Raw genomic sequence first — 15252 nt, forward strand, 5'->3', positions numbered from 1 at the left:
TTACTCCTTATAACCATGTCAACGTCTTTCAATCTCTCCCTCTCTTCGATCAACTGGGTAGCAAAACGAGTATATCCAAGGCCGATATACTAGGGATAAGGACGACTTTCGAATAATTAGAAATATATCTATAGAGGAGTAATAAACTTCCAAGCATTACTACTAGTCTAATCACACGATGGTGGATATTGATTCATGACGGAGCTAAATCCCTTCAATATAGAGTCAATATCTGTCTCTCTCATTCGGGTTGCTGGACATTAGAATGAAATCTGAGGTCGGGCTACTCAGATCCCAGCACGAATCACTAGATAAATTTTGAAGCAAGCAAATGGTTATGCAACTTATATAGCTATCACATGTGGCTTATCTGAGAGATCAAGATCAGTTTTTTTCATTCTAATAGCAGTTATTACAGATACTGACAAATACATGAACCATTTATGGGCAATGGTTAATACGCTTTCTCTGAGCATTTGGCCTTGCAGGCCTTGCAACAATAAAACACTAGGAAAGAGTTCGAGTCCAAAGCGCTTAACGAACAGATGGAGCACATTTATCGGCTAGTGATTATTTAACCACTAGAGATCCCAAGTATGCATCAAAATGTTGGCAATAGAGGTTAATTGTAGCTTGAGCAGTACCCTGGTAATATGGGTATATTGTATTGTATAGTTTTCAATTACTGATATATCGATTGAAAATAATACACTATTATTATTAAAAAATGCATCTGATACCAAAAGATGCTGGATGAGTGTAATCCAGGCTCTAAATTAGGTTCAATATATCATACAGTGAAAAGAGGATCGACACACACCATCTCTTTGTCTATTTTAAAGGTGTTTTCGACAGCACGAAAAGGCGTTGCCTCTATGCCGCTATGTCTGATTTTGGTATCCGTGCAAAACTAATACGGCTGTGTAAATTGACATTGAGCAACTTCAAAAGCTCCGTCAGGATCGGGAAGGATCTCTCCGCGCCGTTCGATATCAAACCAGGTTCAGCAAGGTGACTCACTATCGTGCGACTTCTTTAACCTGATGCTGGAGAAAATAATACGAGCTGCAGAGCTAAATGGAGAAGAGTACAGCTGCTGGCGTACGCCGATGATATCGATATCATTGTGTTGTTTCCAATTAGTTAACCTTTTTCCAGACTGGATAAGGATGCGAAGCGAATGGGTCTCGAGGTGAATGAGGAGAAGACGAAATGTCTTCTGTCATCAAACAAACAGTCAGCGCATTCGCGTCTTGGCTCCCACGTCACTGTTGACAGTCATAACTTTGAAGCTGTAGATAATCTCGTATACCTAGGCACCAGCAGCAACACCAACAATAATGTCAGCCTTGAAATTCAACGCAGAATCACTCTTGCCAACAGGTGCTACTATGGACTGAGTAGGCAATTGAAAAGAAAAGTCCTCTTTCATCAACTTGAAAATGTTTGCCATTAACTGTGTATTGAAGCAATTCAGTAATGAAATCGCGAAGAACTGGCTTTCATAAGAAGAAGACTTTGCACAGAGTCCGTATTCTATATATTATATTATTAATATCAGCCTTCCATTAATTATTTTCTATTATAACATCTCAATAGCAGAAATTGAACGACAAACTATTTGCTGACATCGCCTCAAAATATAACATTATACATTATTTTTAACTAAGAGTCTAAGACTTCTAAGGCTTTTTCGAAGATTTATCATGATTTTCCTATTTTTTTTTTTTTGCATATGGCAACATTTACACCTCAAGCTTGTGATCATCACATCAGAGTTATGCATTTTGAGTTTATGCATAGAAATAAGTATTCGCCACACATGTCATACAATTATTTAGATACAAATAATTACATATACATATATAAATCCATTAATTATAATGTACACGCACCTACAATCATAACCGAGAACTTCGCCAACAATGTGATTTTCCCTCAGTAACCGTTACATCGCATAAATATTTATTATCTACGCAATTACAAACAACCTAATTGCAACAATGGCAATAGCGGTTTTGTAGTATTGCATTATAATAATGACACACACACGTACACTGCTTATAGTTATGAATATGAAGACACACACACAGATGCACTTACAACTCACAAGCAAACAAGCCAATGCATGTGGGAACCAAGCAAAGACGCCGAAAGGGTCAGCAGTTCGAGACACCGCTACAAGAGGGCTTGCAGAAAATTGCCACTTGTAGAACCTGTTTGGCAACCAGCATAACCGTTTGAATGTGCCAACAACAACAACAACAACAACAACCACAATGGCTCAGAACAGTTACAACGACAACAAAGAAGCACACACAACTAGGGCTAGGATTGGCAATGCGACGGCAGTATTAACAAATGCAACAATAACAAAATGTAACAACAACAAAAATAATAAACAAATAGCCAACTAACAAGCAAAAAAAAAAACAAACTGGAGTGACTACTTCGCCTAAGTTGCATTGCTTGCAAGTGTCTGTGTGTGTTTGTTGTTGTGCGCCTAAGTGAGTAGCACAATTAGCTTTCTGAGACTCCCTTCTTTCTATGTCAATTACATGCGGTCTGGTCTGGTCTATTGCAAAACGCCACTCACTCACATAAATAACCAGCAAATGGAATTGCCAAAGAGCAACAGCGCAAAATGTGCAAACGTCACTGCCAAGTTGACGGCGTCGTTGCCACATATGCGCGCTAAAATGCGGCCACAATGTCAGTCAGCGATGGAAATGAAGATGCGGCGTCTGTCGTAAATATTGGCAATGGAGCAACAGGAAAATCAGAAATTGGGTCACACGCGTGCCATGGCGCGAATTCAAAGAATCAACACAAATACTCATACATACAAACGAGTAATCTAAGCCGTGGCACACACAAATGATTTGTGAAGCATTGCTGCCACAATGTGGTGTGTCCACAAATGGCGCTAAATGAGTTATTGCTCTGCTAAAGGCAATACGCCGCCGAGGCAGGTAACTGACTAACTAACCTAACTCAAGGCTGAAAACAGTATGCTGTTCTTGTATGGCTTAGTTCTGCTTTATTGGCGCTCACATGGTGCTGCTGCCGGTTAGGCAGCTGCGATCATTTATAAAACTGAGAAGTTTCAACTCCGGCTTCAACTTCCTCTGTTGTCTCATAACCAGCGGCTAATAAGCTAATTAAGGCTTTGAAAGCATTGCAAGCGCTGTATGATTACAGAGCTTTTACAGCGCAACAACAGTATGTTTGAATTGATACTGTAAAATCGCTGTTAATGTGCTTTTAAAGCTTTTTCGCTTTGGCTGAAAGCTGCAAGTGTAATTTAAGCTGGCAATGCCTGTATTGAAAATGAAAATTACACTGTTTAACACAAGCAAAAGACTTATGAGACTGGTAACTGCAATTTGTAATAAATAGAGTAGAATAGTAGTATATAAGAGGGGAGATACTTAATTTTTGGAGATAAATAAATAATTACTAATATTTCGGTTAAAAAAATATAAAAAAATTAAAAAAAAAAAATAAAAAATTATTTTTAAAAGAGATTTTTTTCCAAATTTTTTATATTAGTAACAAATATTGTCATCAAAAAAACAGTCAGCGCATTCGCAACTTGGCTCCCACGTCACTGTTGACAGTCATAACTTCGAAGTTGTAGACAATTTCGTCTACCTGGGAACCAGCATCAACAACACCAACAATCTAAGCCTCGAAATCCAGCGCAAAATCACTCTTGCCAACAGGTGCTACTTTGGCAATGGAAAAATGAAGTCCTCTCTCGACGAACCAAAATCAAACTCTACAAATCGCTTATTATTCCCGTCCTGATTTATGGTGCATCAGATGATACGACACTAGGAGTTTTCGAGAGGAAAATGTTGAGCGAGATTTATGGTCCTCAGAACATTGGCAACGGCGAATGCCGCAGATGATGGAACGATGAGCTATACGACGTTCATATTGTCTTGTTCACCGAATAAAAAGACAGCGGCTACGCTGGCTACGTCATGTTGTCCGAATGGACGAAAACACTCCAGCTCTGAAACAGTACCCACCGGCGAAAGCCGAGGAAGGGGAAGGCCTCCACTCCGTTGGAGGGACCAGGTGGAGAGCGACCTGGTTACACTTGGAATCTCCAACTGGCGCCGAACTGCGAAGGAAAGAGAGGAGTGGCGCGCTATCATCGATTCGGCTATAACCGGCTAAACGGTTTCCACGCCAATCACATACATACAACAAATATCGTGGCATCCCTAAAATATGTGATGACTTCTCCAGCCATCAGAGGCTTCTTAGTTTTGATCTGCAGATATAGTAAGGGCTTTATATCAATGCTCGCGACTCGAAAGCTCTATTGCTAAACTTAAGAAATGGTTTGTAGGTTAAAATATATTTTCGCTCTATAAGTCATTCCTAGCTTTCTTCGCCATAAGAAGTCCACTGTTTCGACTGTTTCTTGAACTCCACTGTATACCAATAGATCCATACTTCGTCGATAGATTCGAAATGATGCAGGCGCTCTTTCGGCTCACGCTTAAATAGCAACAAAGACTGCTTTGGTTTGCATTTGTTGTCCAATATATTTTCCTTTGTCCTATCCATTTTCGGGGTAACTAAGTTTGGTTAATTAATAACCGACTTGCAGCCCTGTTGAAACTCGTTAAGCCGTTTTTCGACCATCGCCATTAAAGGAATAAGGCACCATACAGAGTATTCGAATCTGTTCATCGGCTGCTATAAAATCCGCGGACAGCCGTATTTCCATATGAGGTCAAAATCCAGTTACAAGTCCGATTCAGCTACATTTTTTATGGTAGCTGGTGCTATTGCGATAGTTATGCCATTGGTTCGACCTCATAGATTTCAGAACACTTGGCTGCTATGAACTTCAGAGTACCATTTTCCATACCGAGTACCATTTTTTAAAGATTAAGCACTGAATAACCTAACGTCTCTCCCAGTCGGTCTTTCGGAGTAATTATTAGATTTTCTTATACGAAAGTATTATGCATCAAAAGAACTTGTACGATGGTAAGAAGATATGAAAAGATACGGAAAAGAGAAAGAAAGATAAAAGATAACATAACACAAAGATCTTATCAGATAGCCTATCAAGATTTCAATATCTAATTTAAATTTACGAAACATTTGGAGTTTGGAAGCTAAGGGCAAGCTCACTATTTCGCTTTTGCTTCTCAGAAAGCAAATTCGAATTTCTTTGTAAAAGGGTTTCAAACTCGACTTCAAACTATTTGTAAAAATGAGTTTAAGGAGTTTAGAGAATTTAAAAAAATATAACAGAAGAATATTTATCATGTGAGACACCGAACTACGCTTTAAAAAAGGAACCAAAAGCAGGATTCGATTGTTTTCAGAATATATACAGTACAATTTTTAATAATTTCTGATCTCATTTTGATACATATTCTTCCCATTTTCGGACCATTTACTGCTATTAAAAATCATAACTTTGTATCAATCAAGTCGGTTTCAAGCCCTAATTAAATTACCTAACCACTTTAAAAAATCATTCCAAGCAACCAAAGACTTTTCCATAACCGAGCTCTCCACAAAATTCTGTATGCTATGCCAGTAAATTTTCTATATTTGCCCATTTCACAACACAATTTGGAAATCGGATTTTTATTATTTTTTTATTTGTTATTTCAAAACTAACTTTGGAATTTCCTTTCGGACACATTCCTTCGCGTGGCCAAATTATGAATAATAAAAATCCAGATCCAAAAGCTTCCGTAAAATATACAAAAACAATTCAGGCAATACGATTGGAAATTCAGAAGAAGAAGAATAAAAATGAAATGGCTCACGACATCAACAATGATAAGATTAAAGTATATGCGATTTATCAACTAATCCTGCAACTGATGCACAGCATTGAATTGACGCTCTTTGCGGCGGATAAGAGGTCACCGCTGCAAATTGCATTACAAATGCCGCACAATGCCTTCATGTGGACTAAGGAAGCGTGGCAGGAACGACGTAATTACGGTGTGTATTGGATGGAATTCCTAATGCAGGCTACAAATCAAACTTGGGTAGAGGAGCGTAAAATGCAAGTGGGCTTGAGGCAGCTAAACGATCTCGCGCTCTCAATATTATTGTCATACACTGAGCAGGAGCAGAAGCAAGAAGCTTTCAAAGCGTTAAGGTGTGTATAGAAAAATATACGGAAGCACGTCTTCAATGAGAGCACATCTCTTATAACCTTGGAATATACATATTTATTTGCATTTAAATTTCCAGATCGGTCATGGAATATGACGAAGTGGAGGAAGTATTAAGCACAGAGCTTATTGCCAATACCAATGAATGGAATCGATCTAAGGAAGAAAAAAGATCTTTCGACGAAGATGCTAACACTATTAATATACTTGAACAACAATTTCTGCGAATGAATGTAAATGATCTGAGTGAGTACCTTTAGAAGTATGGAAAAAAATTAAAAGAGAATTATTTCAACCTATTCTATTTGATAGTAACTGAAAAGATCAAAGAGCGGTACACAACACGTCACAATGAGGTGTTGGAAGAACAAGCAGAACTTGCTGCGGAACTTCGGAAGAACGCGCTAATAAAACAAATTGACAAATACAAAGAGCGAAGTGAGAACGATGCATTCATAGCCGCTTACAAAAACGATGTTTATTACAATACGATAGAGGTGAGTTGTTTCAGACGACTGCGGTTCGAAAATTCTCATCTGGAGACGTTTGAGCTTTGCGCTCTTTCAAAAAGGTGTATACAATACAGGAGAGTTTGTGGTAGAGCTCTTGGTATTCGACTAATCGACTAACCGAATTAATCGAATAGCGCATTATTCGAATAATAATATTCGGTTTGCACTATTTGGATAGTCGTCAGTCATCGACTATTCGATTAACCGTTCGTTGTCGACTATTCCAGTGGTATAACTTCTCTCTCTCTCACTCTCTCTCTGTATATACTAGTTTTCTCTTTTTATCCTAGTTCTTTGATTTAAGCTAGTTGTTTGTTCGTTTCGCCATTTCTTTAATTTCCTCTCAAATCGGCATATCGCTTACTACAACTGCAACTACTTCGAAGTACTAATATTATGCTCTTGTTTCCACAGTTATTACGCATCAAATTGGAGAATATGGAAATGGAGTTTGTGGCTAAAGATGTTGAAACAGAAAATAACCGCCAATTTCTGCAAACTGGCATTGCGAAAATGAAGACAAACCTTATATATATGAAAGAAAAGTTGCAGCTCTATCGCACGGCTGTACAACAATTCAGGGAAGGTATTATTACCGATTTTACAGCTTTAAGATTCAGCATAAAATCACTTGCGTTGTCTCATAAGTCAATGGCAGTCTCGAATAAATCGCTGAATACGAGTAAGATCACTTGGGCAGCCTCATAAGTCAATAGCAGTCTCGAATTAATCGCTGAACACGAGTTGGAGCCATAAATTTGAAACATCCAGTATGCAAATAAAAACAAATTAAAAATTAAAATAAAAAAAATTACAAAATAATTTTCTAAAACGAAAAAAAATATAAAAAACAAAAAAGATAAAGATAATTAAAAAATTAAAAACGTAAAAACGTAAAATGAAAGTCTATAAAAAAAACTAAAAAATTGCTAAAAATCATATATAAATAATCATATTTTAAGATAACATAAATTTTAAGATAAATCAAATGTACAAACTGCCAATATAATTAGCAATAAAATTCAAAATATATTTTTTAAGAAAGAATTTTTTAAACGATATTTTATTCTGGAAGAGCTTTATAACCTACTAAACACCCTTAGAACTGCTCCAATAGCTTTCGGCGCTGATCTGATATTAAGAGAGAGAGCGAAAGAAATAAAGGTTATTATTTCAAGTTCTCTGAGCAATAGTTTCATTTGTGTCGAAATGCCCAGAACAAACAGCTGTAAGAGCTTTCGACCATCGAAAGCTGTCGAGGCTTTTACAACTACAAATGAGAAAATATTTACAATCCAAAAGTGGAACGTATTCGCTCTCTCAATCAATTCTCTCTCATATGGAACAATTTCGAAACTATTTTGAGCAACATCACAACAGAGTCTCATTTGCATCGATATGACCACCACAAAAAACTGAAATAGCTTTCGGTCCTAGAAAATAGTTTGAATAATTACAGTCACAAAAGAAAAGATTTTTACAATCCAAAAGTAGAAGGTATTAGCTCTCTCACACAATTAAATTTCGTGAGGAACACTTTCTAGACTATATTGAGTAACTTCAGGTTCATTTCAAACAAAGGTTATATAAGAAGAATTTTTCGATTTCGATTTAAAAAAATACTTATTTTAGTTGAGAATCGAAAATTAAGACAAGAAGAATGAATATCCAACTTTAGACTTAAGTGTATTGAACATAAATATATCGCTATTGTACCACAGCCATGTTCACCTTGAAAGAAATTTCTGAGCAAAATTTAGAATTTCACATCAAATATGAAACTGAAACCTTTGACATTCAAAATTTAGAAAATTAAAAATTTCGTTTTGAAAAGGTTCGAATTCACGAATTTTTGCGATTTTTATTTTTTTTTTACATTTTCGTGTGCTTTTGGAGCTCGATTTATTTTTTCTAATTTCGGCTAAATTATGCGCAGAGCGTATTCCTACGAATTTATCGCGGAAAATGAAGCCACACAACGACATTCGTTACGATCGCTCAATGACGTACGCAGATTCAGTGTGTCGAGCAGTATAGTCAGCGCCAGAAGTACCAAGTTGGAAGAACATATACTATGTTTGCATAACATATTGAAGCTCAAATTACTGGCCGTAGACATGGCGATCAGGAAGCTAATCAATCGCATAATGTTCTTAGAGGATATTGAGCGTAGCAAATTGGGCAAATTCATACATTTGCAATGTCCGGAGCAGATCTTAAGCTGGCGGTATGAGGATTGGTTGGCGACGGTGTCAAACAGATTGCTGTGGTTCAAAGTACTCGATCGCCAGATGCCACCCACACAGTTTACAATATGGATGAAGCTGAAGCACTTTACTGCTATGCGCAATTGCCTATACGACTTAGCCGATTCTTATGTATACCGTAACGGCTATCCAACGCCCAAGGAAATTATGGCGTAAAGTATTTGATTGGAATTAAATTTTATAGATTTAATAGAATTCTTTGTTTGTTCCTTTGTTTAATATAGGTCTATAGTGAAATTTCACAATTTCGAGAGAGAACTTTCGACACAAGCGCAAACGAATAAGACAGTGAAAGGCAAAGTGCGCACTCAACTCCTCGCTATGGATTTTATTAAAAGAACTGTGGGCTCATTAACCAAGAAACCGGAGGATCTCTCCGGTAAATAAAGACATGTATAGATTTTTGAAAAATTTAATGCATGAAAAACCATTTGTGTGCAGTGCTTTATAATATAGAAAACAGTTATGTGCGACGCTACCACAAAGTGAGAGAGGAACAGGCTGAAATGTACATACATAACGCTGAGGAGCGTCTATTGAATGAAATCCGGCGATATAAGAAACGCTATGATAACGAACAGTTTGCATCAACCTGCACAACGGACACTTATTTCAATCAGATAGCGGTGAAGTCGAGTTCTGAAGCACCGACAAAAAAATAAATATTTAAATCTCTCTTTCTCTCTCTTCCAGCATCTCCGCGACCGCATTGCGAAGCTTACACTACGTTATGACACCGAGTACTCGAGATTGGATAGTAATGTTAATTACTTGAGAACAGCTATCGAGAAAATCGAAACAACTCGCGCATACTTGGTGGAACAGATCGAATGGTTTAAAGAGGATGTGCGTCTATCTACTGTAGGCATAATGCCACCCAAACGCAGGAGCTCAATAAAACCGCTAACGAAAAATCTACAATTCCACAAAGAACGTAAACTGACATTGGTACGTGCACAAAGGAGTCTCATGTCGATAAGTTCACAGACGAAAAGGTCTCTGCGTCCCAGAACCAGACCGAAGAAGCAGCCGTCACTCTTAACAGGTACAACGGATTTAACCGAAAATTTTGATGAAAATTTAGCGGTAAATCAAGAGGAAAATCTTCGTGAAGGTCTGGAAGAAAACGTAGCAGAAAATCTGGGAGAAAATCTAAAAGAAAATATAGCGTAAAATCATGTGTAAAAAAGTCTCAAAAATTCAAAACCAAAAATCTTAAAAAATTAACAAAAAATTTAAATAACACATTTGTGTATATATGTATATGTGTGTAAAAAAATTATATTAAATTAAGCTAAATATATGAAAATTATAAGACTTGGTATATATAATACATATATATGTATATACGTTTTGCGTAATAAATGATACCAGTGCGGGGAAATTGCATATCTTTCATTTTGAGCCATTAATCTACATTTAATTTTTATTTAAAAAATATATTTTTTTTTTTTCAAAAACAAATATAGAAATTCTAAAGAAAAAACTGTTAGCTATGCTGTTTACTTAAGCAAAGCTGTAGATTTTTTAAGTATATATTTATTTTAAATAATATTTAGTGGCAACTTTGTTATTGTTGACACAAAAAGCTCTCCAGCTTTAAGCTTTTATTTCCAGTCCTAAAGTTCAAATAAAAATTTTATTTGTCTTATTTGAGTGGTAATAACGAAACAGTGATCACCTACGTGGGACATATATATTTCAAGTTATTACAAGGTATACAGTTTGGTGTAATGTTCTCATATGCTGAACAGCTCATGATACCAAGATCTTTTTTTGCTACGATATAAGTAAAACGAGTTCTTTAATGCCATAAAAAGTACAGACTTAACAGAATATTTTTGATTAATTAAATTTATGTTTAAAATGTATATATTTATTCTTGTAAATATGAATATTCTTAATAATTAATAAAAAATTAAAGTCAATGGATCTGTAATTTTGATTAAAAGCTCATTAAATAAGCTTGCTATGAGCTTAATTCGAATTACAGTGGAACTTCTCTAACTCGAATCATCATAATCCACAAAACAACTTCGAGTTAGAGAGACTTCCGAGTTACAGAAGGTAATTTGTATGAATTTTGACTTCTATTGCCAATTCAATAGTTCGAATTATGGAGAACTTCGAGTTAGAGCAGTTCGAGTTATGGAGGTTCAACTGCATATTCGAAAAATTTATGCCCAACACCGAAAAGCAGGGAAGTTTGAAAAGAGAAATAGTCAAAACTGCAGCGTGTAAAAAGCAAACTTTGAAAAACGATTTAGAAACACTCAAATTCATCCATGCTAGGAAAAAGGTTACCTAGAGGAAAAAGTATAAAATTATTGCTGCGTATTCCAACAGAGATTCGAATGTTATTTCTTGAATCTACTTCCCGGTAGATCAGGGATATTTTTTATTTTTTCTATGTACTTCTGATTTAGAGAGAGTAAAATGAAAATATTTGCTTTCTATTAGAGCAGAGGTTAACCAATATGGCACAAAAATATAAATATTAAAGCTCATGTGGTCTTATACCAGTGAACTTTCAAACAAACATACATTTGAGACCATTTCGAAGACTTTAGAAATGCCATCAATTTGGTAACCCGAACAACTCTCCTTATTAATTTAGATATTATATTATATTGCTTTCTTTCATTGATAGAATTTTATCTTAAAAGTCCATGAATTTTTATCTAAAACATAAAAATTTTATCGTTTTTAAAGCTTTTTTGTGCCTCGGGTCTTCTGACTTCTACCAATGGGAAATTTGGAAGGAGAAGAGAGTCGCTCCCCTTCGCTAGTTCCCATAGCAATCTTAGGTTTATCGCGCTCCTGTTGACGCTAAGATAGCAGTAATGGTAAATATATAACCTCCTAGGACGTCCGAAACGTTTGAGCCATCTCCCCGACGCACCCGATCCTCTCCGGCGTGTAAAAATGAAAGAATCGGTGTACAGATTTTGTCGCGCTGCCGGTAATCTTGGAGTGATGGTGGAATGCATCATATGTTAGTGCTAACGAACACCAACATATATAAATGGAATGCATCCACCTAGTGCACCCGATTTGTTTGCCAGTGATCACCAAAGGTGCGTCATTGAGTTGCCAAAGTCCGTTCAGTTATCATCATTTTTGTCAAATCAGGGTCACTATTGAGCACTGAGTACCATTAATTGTTTTTTTTAATGAGAAATCGATCATCATCATCTTATAAATATTTTAATTAAAAAAATTCAAAACCAAGCTTAGTCTAGTCGAGTACCTCATATACTTTAAAATTGCCTATATTTGAAAAAGAAAAATTTCTTCTATTAAATCAAGAAAATTGTATTTTAAATTTTTGTAAATTATTTTATTTATTTTCTATTCCTTAGCAACCGTAACAACCAGTCACACACTCAGTAGCGCCACATACTCTCTCTCCTCACACTTTTTCTCAACTAAACGCCAATTGGAAAACGAAAACAAACTTTCCAGTGAGCAAATGAGCGCAACAAACTCACACACACACACTCAAAGCCGCTATTACCACTTTCCCATCGTGTTACCACAATTTTGTATGCCGCCACCAACGAGTAGCTGCTTCCCATGGCGATCGGCGATCGGCGCTCGTAAGTTTAGTTGATTTTAGCTTTTCGTTGTGTTCACAAGTGTTTTCGGTGAGCAACACCGTTCGCATTGACATCGTGAGTCTGCGTGCGCGTTACAAATATACATATTCACCTATGTACATATAAACAAACAAAAAATTAAATTAATCGATTTTTTGTTGTTACTATTTAACATAATTTTCGAAATTTCTGCATGCGTGTGTGATTAGTGCACGACGACGCGATCGCTACAAAACAGAACGTGAAGGCGCTGCCTTGGCTGTTTAGCATATTGGTGGTACTAGCTCTACAGCAGAAGGAGACAGCAGTCCAAAGGCGATTATGTACGTGAAAACATAAAAAAATGTTGTTGTTATTGTTGTAATTGTATTTATATGTGTGTGCGCGTTTGTGTTTAATAGTTTATACGTAGTGTGTTTACACAAGCAGCAATGTCTGTAATGTAATGAAAAAAAAAACAATAAAATCGCGCAAAAATAAATAATTATGCCTTAAAGTAGTCAAAAAGTAAAAACAACAAAATTGAAGCATTAAGCATTAACTGTTATGCACACTAGGAAAACAATAAGCGCGAAATATGTATGTAGAATAAAGCTCAAAGCATATAGCATTACGTACTTTTTTGATATTTGTTATTGTTGTTGTTGTGTTATTGCTGTTTATCGTGGATTTGTGGGGATTTTATTTGGTTGTTGGCGCTTTTTGCAGAGTGTTGTTCTTGTTTTTATTGTTGTTGTTGTTTTGATCGATGCTATTTTTGCACGTACATTGACACGTTGGGCTTTTATCGCTGTCAAGCGCATACATATAAACACACAAGGATACATACATACAAAGATATATACATATATGATTGGATGTATGTATGTATATAACCTTAAATACATTTATATATATTTATCCATGCCTTTAAGCACGCACGTTTGTGTCTGTATGTATGTATTTCTGTACATAACAAATTCTTTTGTTTGCCTTTCATCATGTGTGCTTTGTGGCGCTTGCCGTACGTAGAAAGCGCCTACAATGCAGTGCAAAAAATACAAAAACAAAAAAATATTAAAAAAATAAAAGACAACAACAAATCATTTCAAAATGAACTTACAAGGCAGCAAGTGGCTATTAAAGTAAAAAAAGTCATTAAAATACCACAACGCTGCCAACGGCGAAATTTATGAGGCCGCTGGAATTTCAAGCTTCCTTGTGAGAAGAAAGAAGATATAAAATATATATATATTTTTTAATTTATAATAAAGCAAAATCTCACGTACTTGTTTACCTTATGTACCCTTCCGCAACAGCTAAACAATGCTGCGCATGCGCAAATGTTGTTGTTTATCTCAAGACACAGCATCCCCTTTTACTCACATATACTTATACAGGTATTATTTATAATTTCTACTTGTTCTCTGCGTTGCCACATAATTAACATAATAATAAATAATAAAAATAAAACTAACAAAAACAACAAATTTAATTAACGCACAACGAAAGGGTAAAAGTGTAACAAGGTAAACAAAGTGGCTATAAAAAGCCAGTGCAACAACAAAATGCGCAACTCAATGAGCGAAATGAAGTACAAATACATATGTATATGCGCGCATAAACCTACTAAGCGTTGGTAGTTAAAGAGTAAAATGAAGTTTGTAAGTAATTTGAGATATGAGACATGAGCCATGAGCCATAAGCATTGCAAACAGAACAACAACAATTTCAAGATTTCAAGATCGGTGCACAAAGACAATGCAATTTAAATGACAACAAACACATTTTTGCAAGCAATCAACAAGCATGTTTGTAAATATTATAGGTTAAGTGCTGCCAGCGCAAGAAAAACGCGCTTCTTACTATAAAGAAAAATATGCAACAGTTCATCAACGGCAGCTAAAATTCCCAGTTCAAAAACTTTTTCCAATTCTTCAAACACCTCAAGTTTAGTTTTGCGCAAAAAACAGACAATATAAAGAAAATCAACCACCACTTTGGCGTACGCTCTGCAGTAAGCCAGCTTTGTGAGTTCAAGGGTGTTTCCGACGTTCTCAACATTCAACAGTTGTTCAACAACAATAAGACGAACCTGCGTGATCTTTCCTTCGCATCTAATTCCATACATATTTCGCTCTCATTTCCTGCTCTACTTCGACTTTCTCATTTAGTTCCGTTTTAACTGTCAATAATTGGTTGTGGTGGACCAATTTTGAAGACCCAGCGAGAAATTGAGAATATTGAATGAATATTTTTCTGAGAGAACAAGAAATAAGTTTGGAAATTTCATGAATCGGTTGTTCATTTTATAGAACAAGCTTGTTCTCAAGTAATTATGAAAGCCTCCATTCGAATAATTTTTAATGTAATTATTATCTATTAATGTTCTCACAATTGTTAAAGAGGGAATAGTTCGTTTTCAGATGTTTAGTGACTTCTATTAATTTCTCATTAAGAAAGAAATAGATAAAATAATTGAGAGAATAGAGAGAGTCATTGCTGTTAAACTGTCAAACTGTCGTAGTAATTGTCAACAAAGACTTAACTTTCGTTCATGACGTCAGGAACTACTGTATTTTCGGTCAAATCCACTCTAAAAAGAAGTAACGAAGAAGTAATCGATATTTATAACTCAAACTAAGGTCAAGACTAAGAATAAAGAAAGTAATAACTGAATAATTTACAAGTTACCAAAATTACCAAAAAATTATCAAAATTTAACCGA

At 35.8% G+C, this 15252-nt stretch overlaps 3 protein-coding genes across 5 annotated transcripts in view; all 3 read left to right on the top strand.

The window, feature by feature from the left end:
* The first annotated feature begins 5570 nt into the window (after positions 1-5570).
* LOC105209961 (uncharacterized) lies at positions 5571-7501 on the top strand. Its single transcript, XM_011180661.3, has 4 exons — positions 5571-6151; positions 6247-6413; positions 6480-6664; positions 7094-7501. Exons 1-4 carry the CDS (start codon positions 5703-5705, stop codon positions 7385-7387), a joined length of 1095 nt encoding a protein of 364 aa, XP_011178963.2. The 5' UTR covers positions 5571-5702; the 3' UTR covers positions 7388-7501.
* A 953-nt stretch (positions 7502-8454) lies between these two features.
* On the top strand, positions 8455-10157 carry LOC105209962 (uncharacterized). Its single transcript, XM_011180662.3, has 4 exons — positions 8455-9098; positions 9171-9325; positions 9388-9572; positions 9640-10157. Exons 1-4 carry the CDS (start codon positions 8608-8610, stop codon positions 10117-10119), a joined length of 1311 nt encoding a protein of 436 aa, XP_011178964.2. The 5' UTR covers positions 8455-8607; the 3' UTR covers positions 10120-10157.
* A 2389-nt stretch (positions 10158-12546) lies between these two features.
* The window catches only part of LOC105209963 (mucin-2), a 29372-nt gene continuing 26666 nt past the window's right edge, over positions 12547-15252 (top strand). For all 3 annotated transcript variants that reach the window (XM_054230792.1, XM_011180663.3, XM_011180664.3), the window contains exon 1: positions 12547-12868. The gene's annotated coding sequence lies outside the window, so the exon portion shown is untranslated. The remainder of the gene's footprint in view (positions 12869-15252) is intronic.

The sequence above is a fragment of the Zeugodacus cucurbitae genome, chromosome 5 (assembly GCF_028554725.1).
Source record: "Zeugodacus cucurbitae isolate PBARC_wt_2022May chromosome 5, idZeuCucr1.2, whole genome shotgun sequence".
In the NCBI taxonomy this organism is placed as follows: domain Eukaryota; kingdom Metazoa; phylum Arthropoda; class Insecta; order Diptera; family Tephritidae; genus Zeugodacus; species Zeugodacus cucurbitae.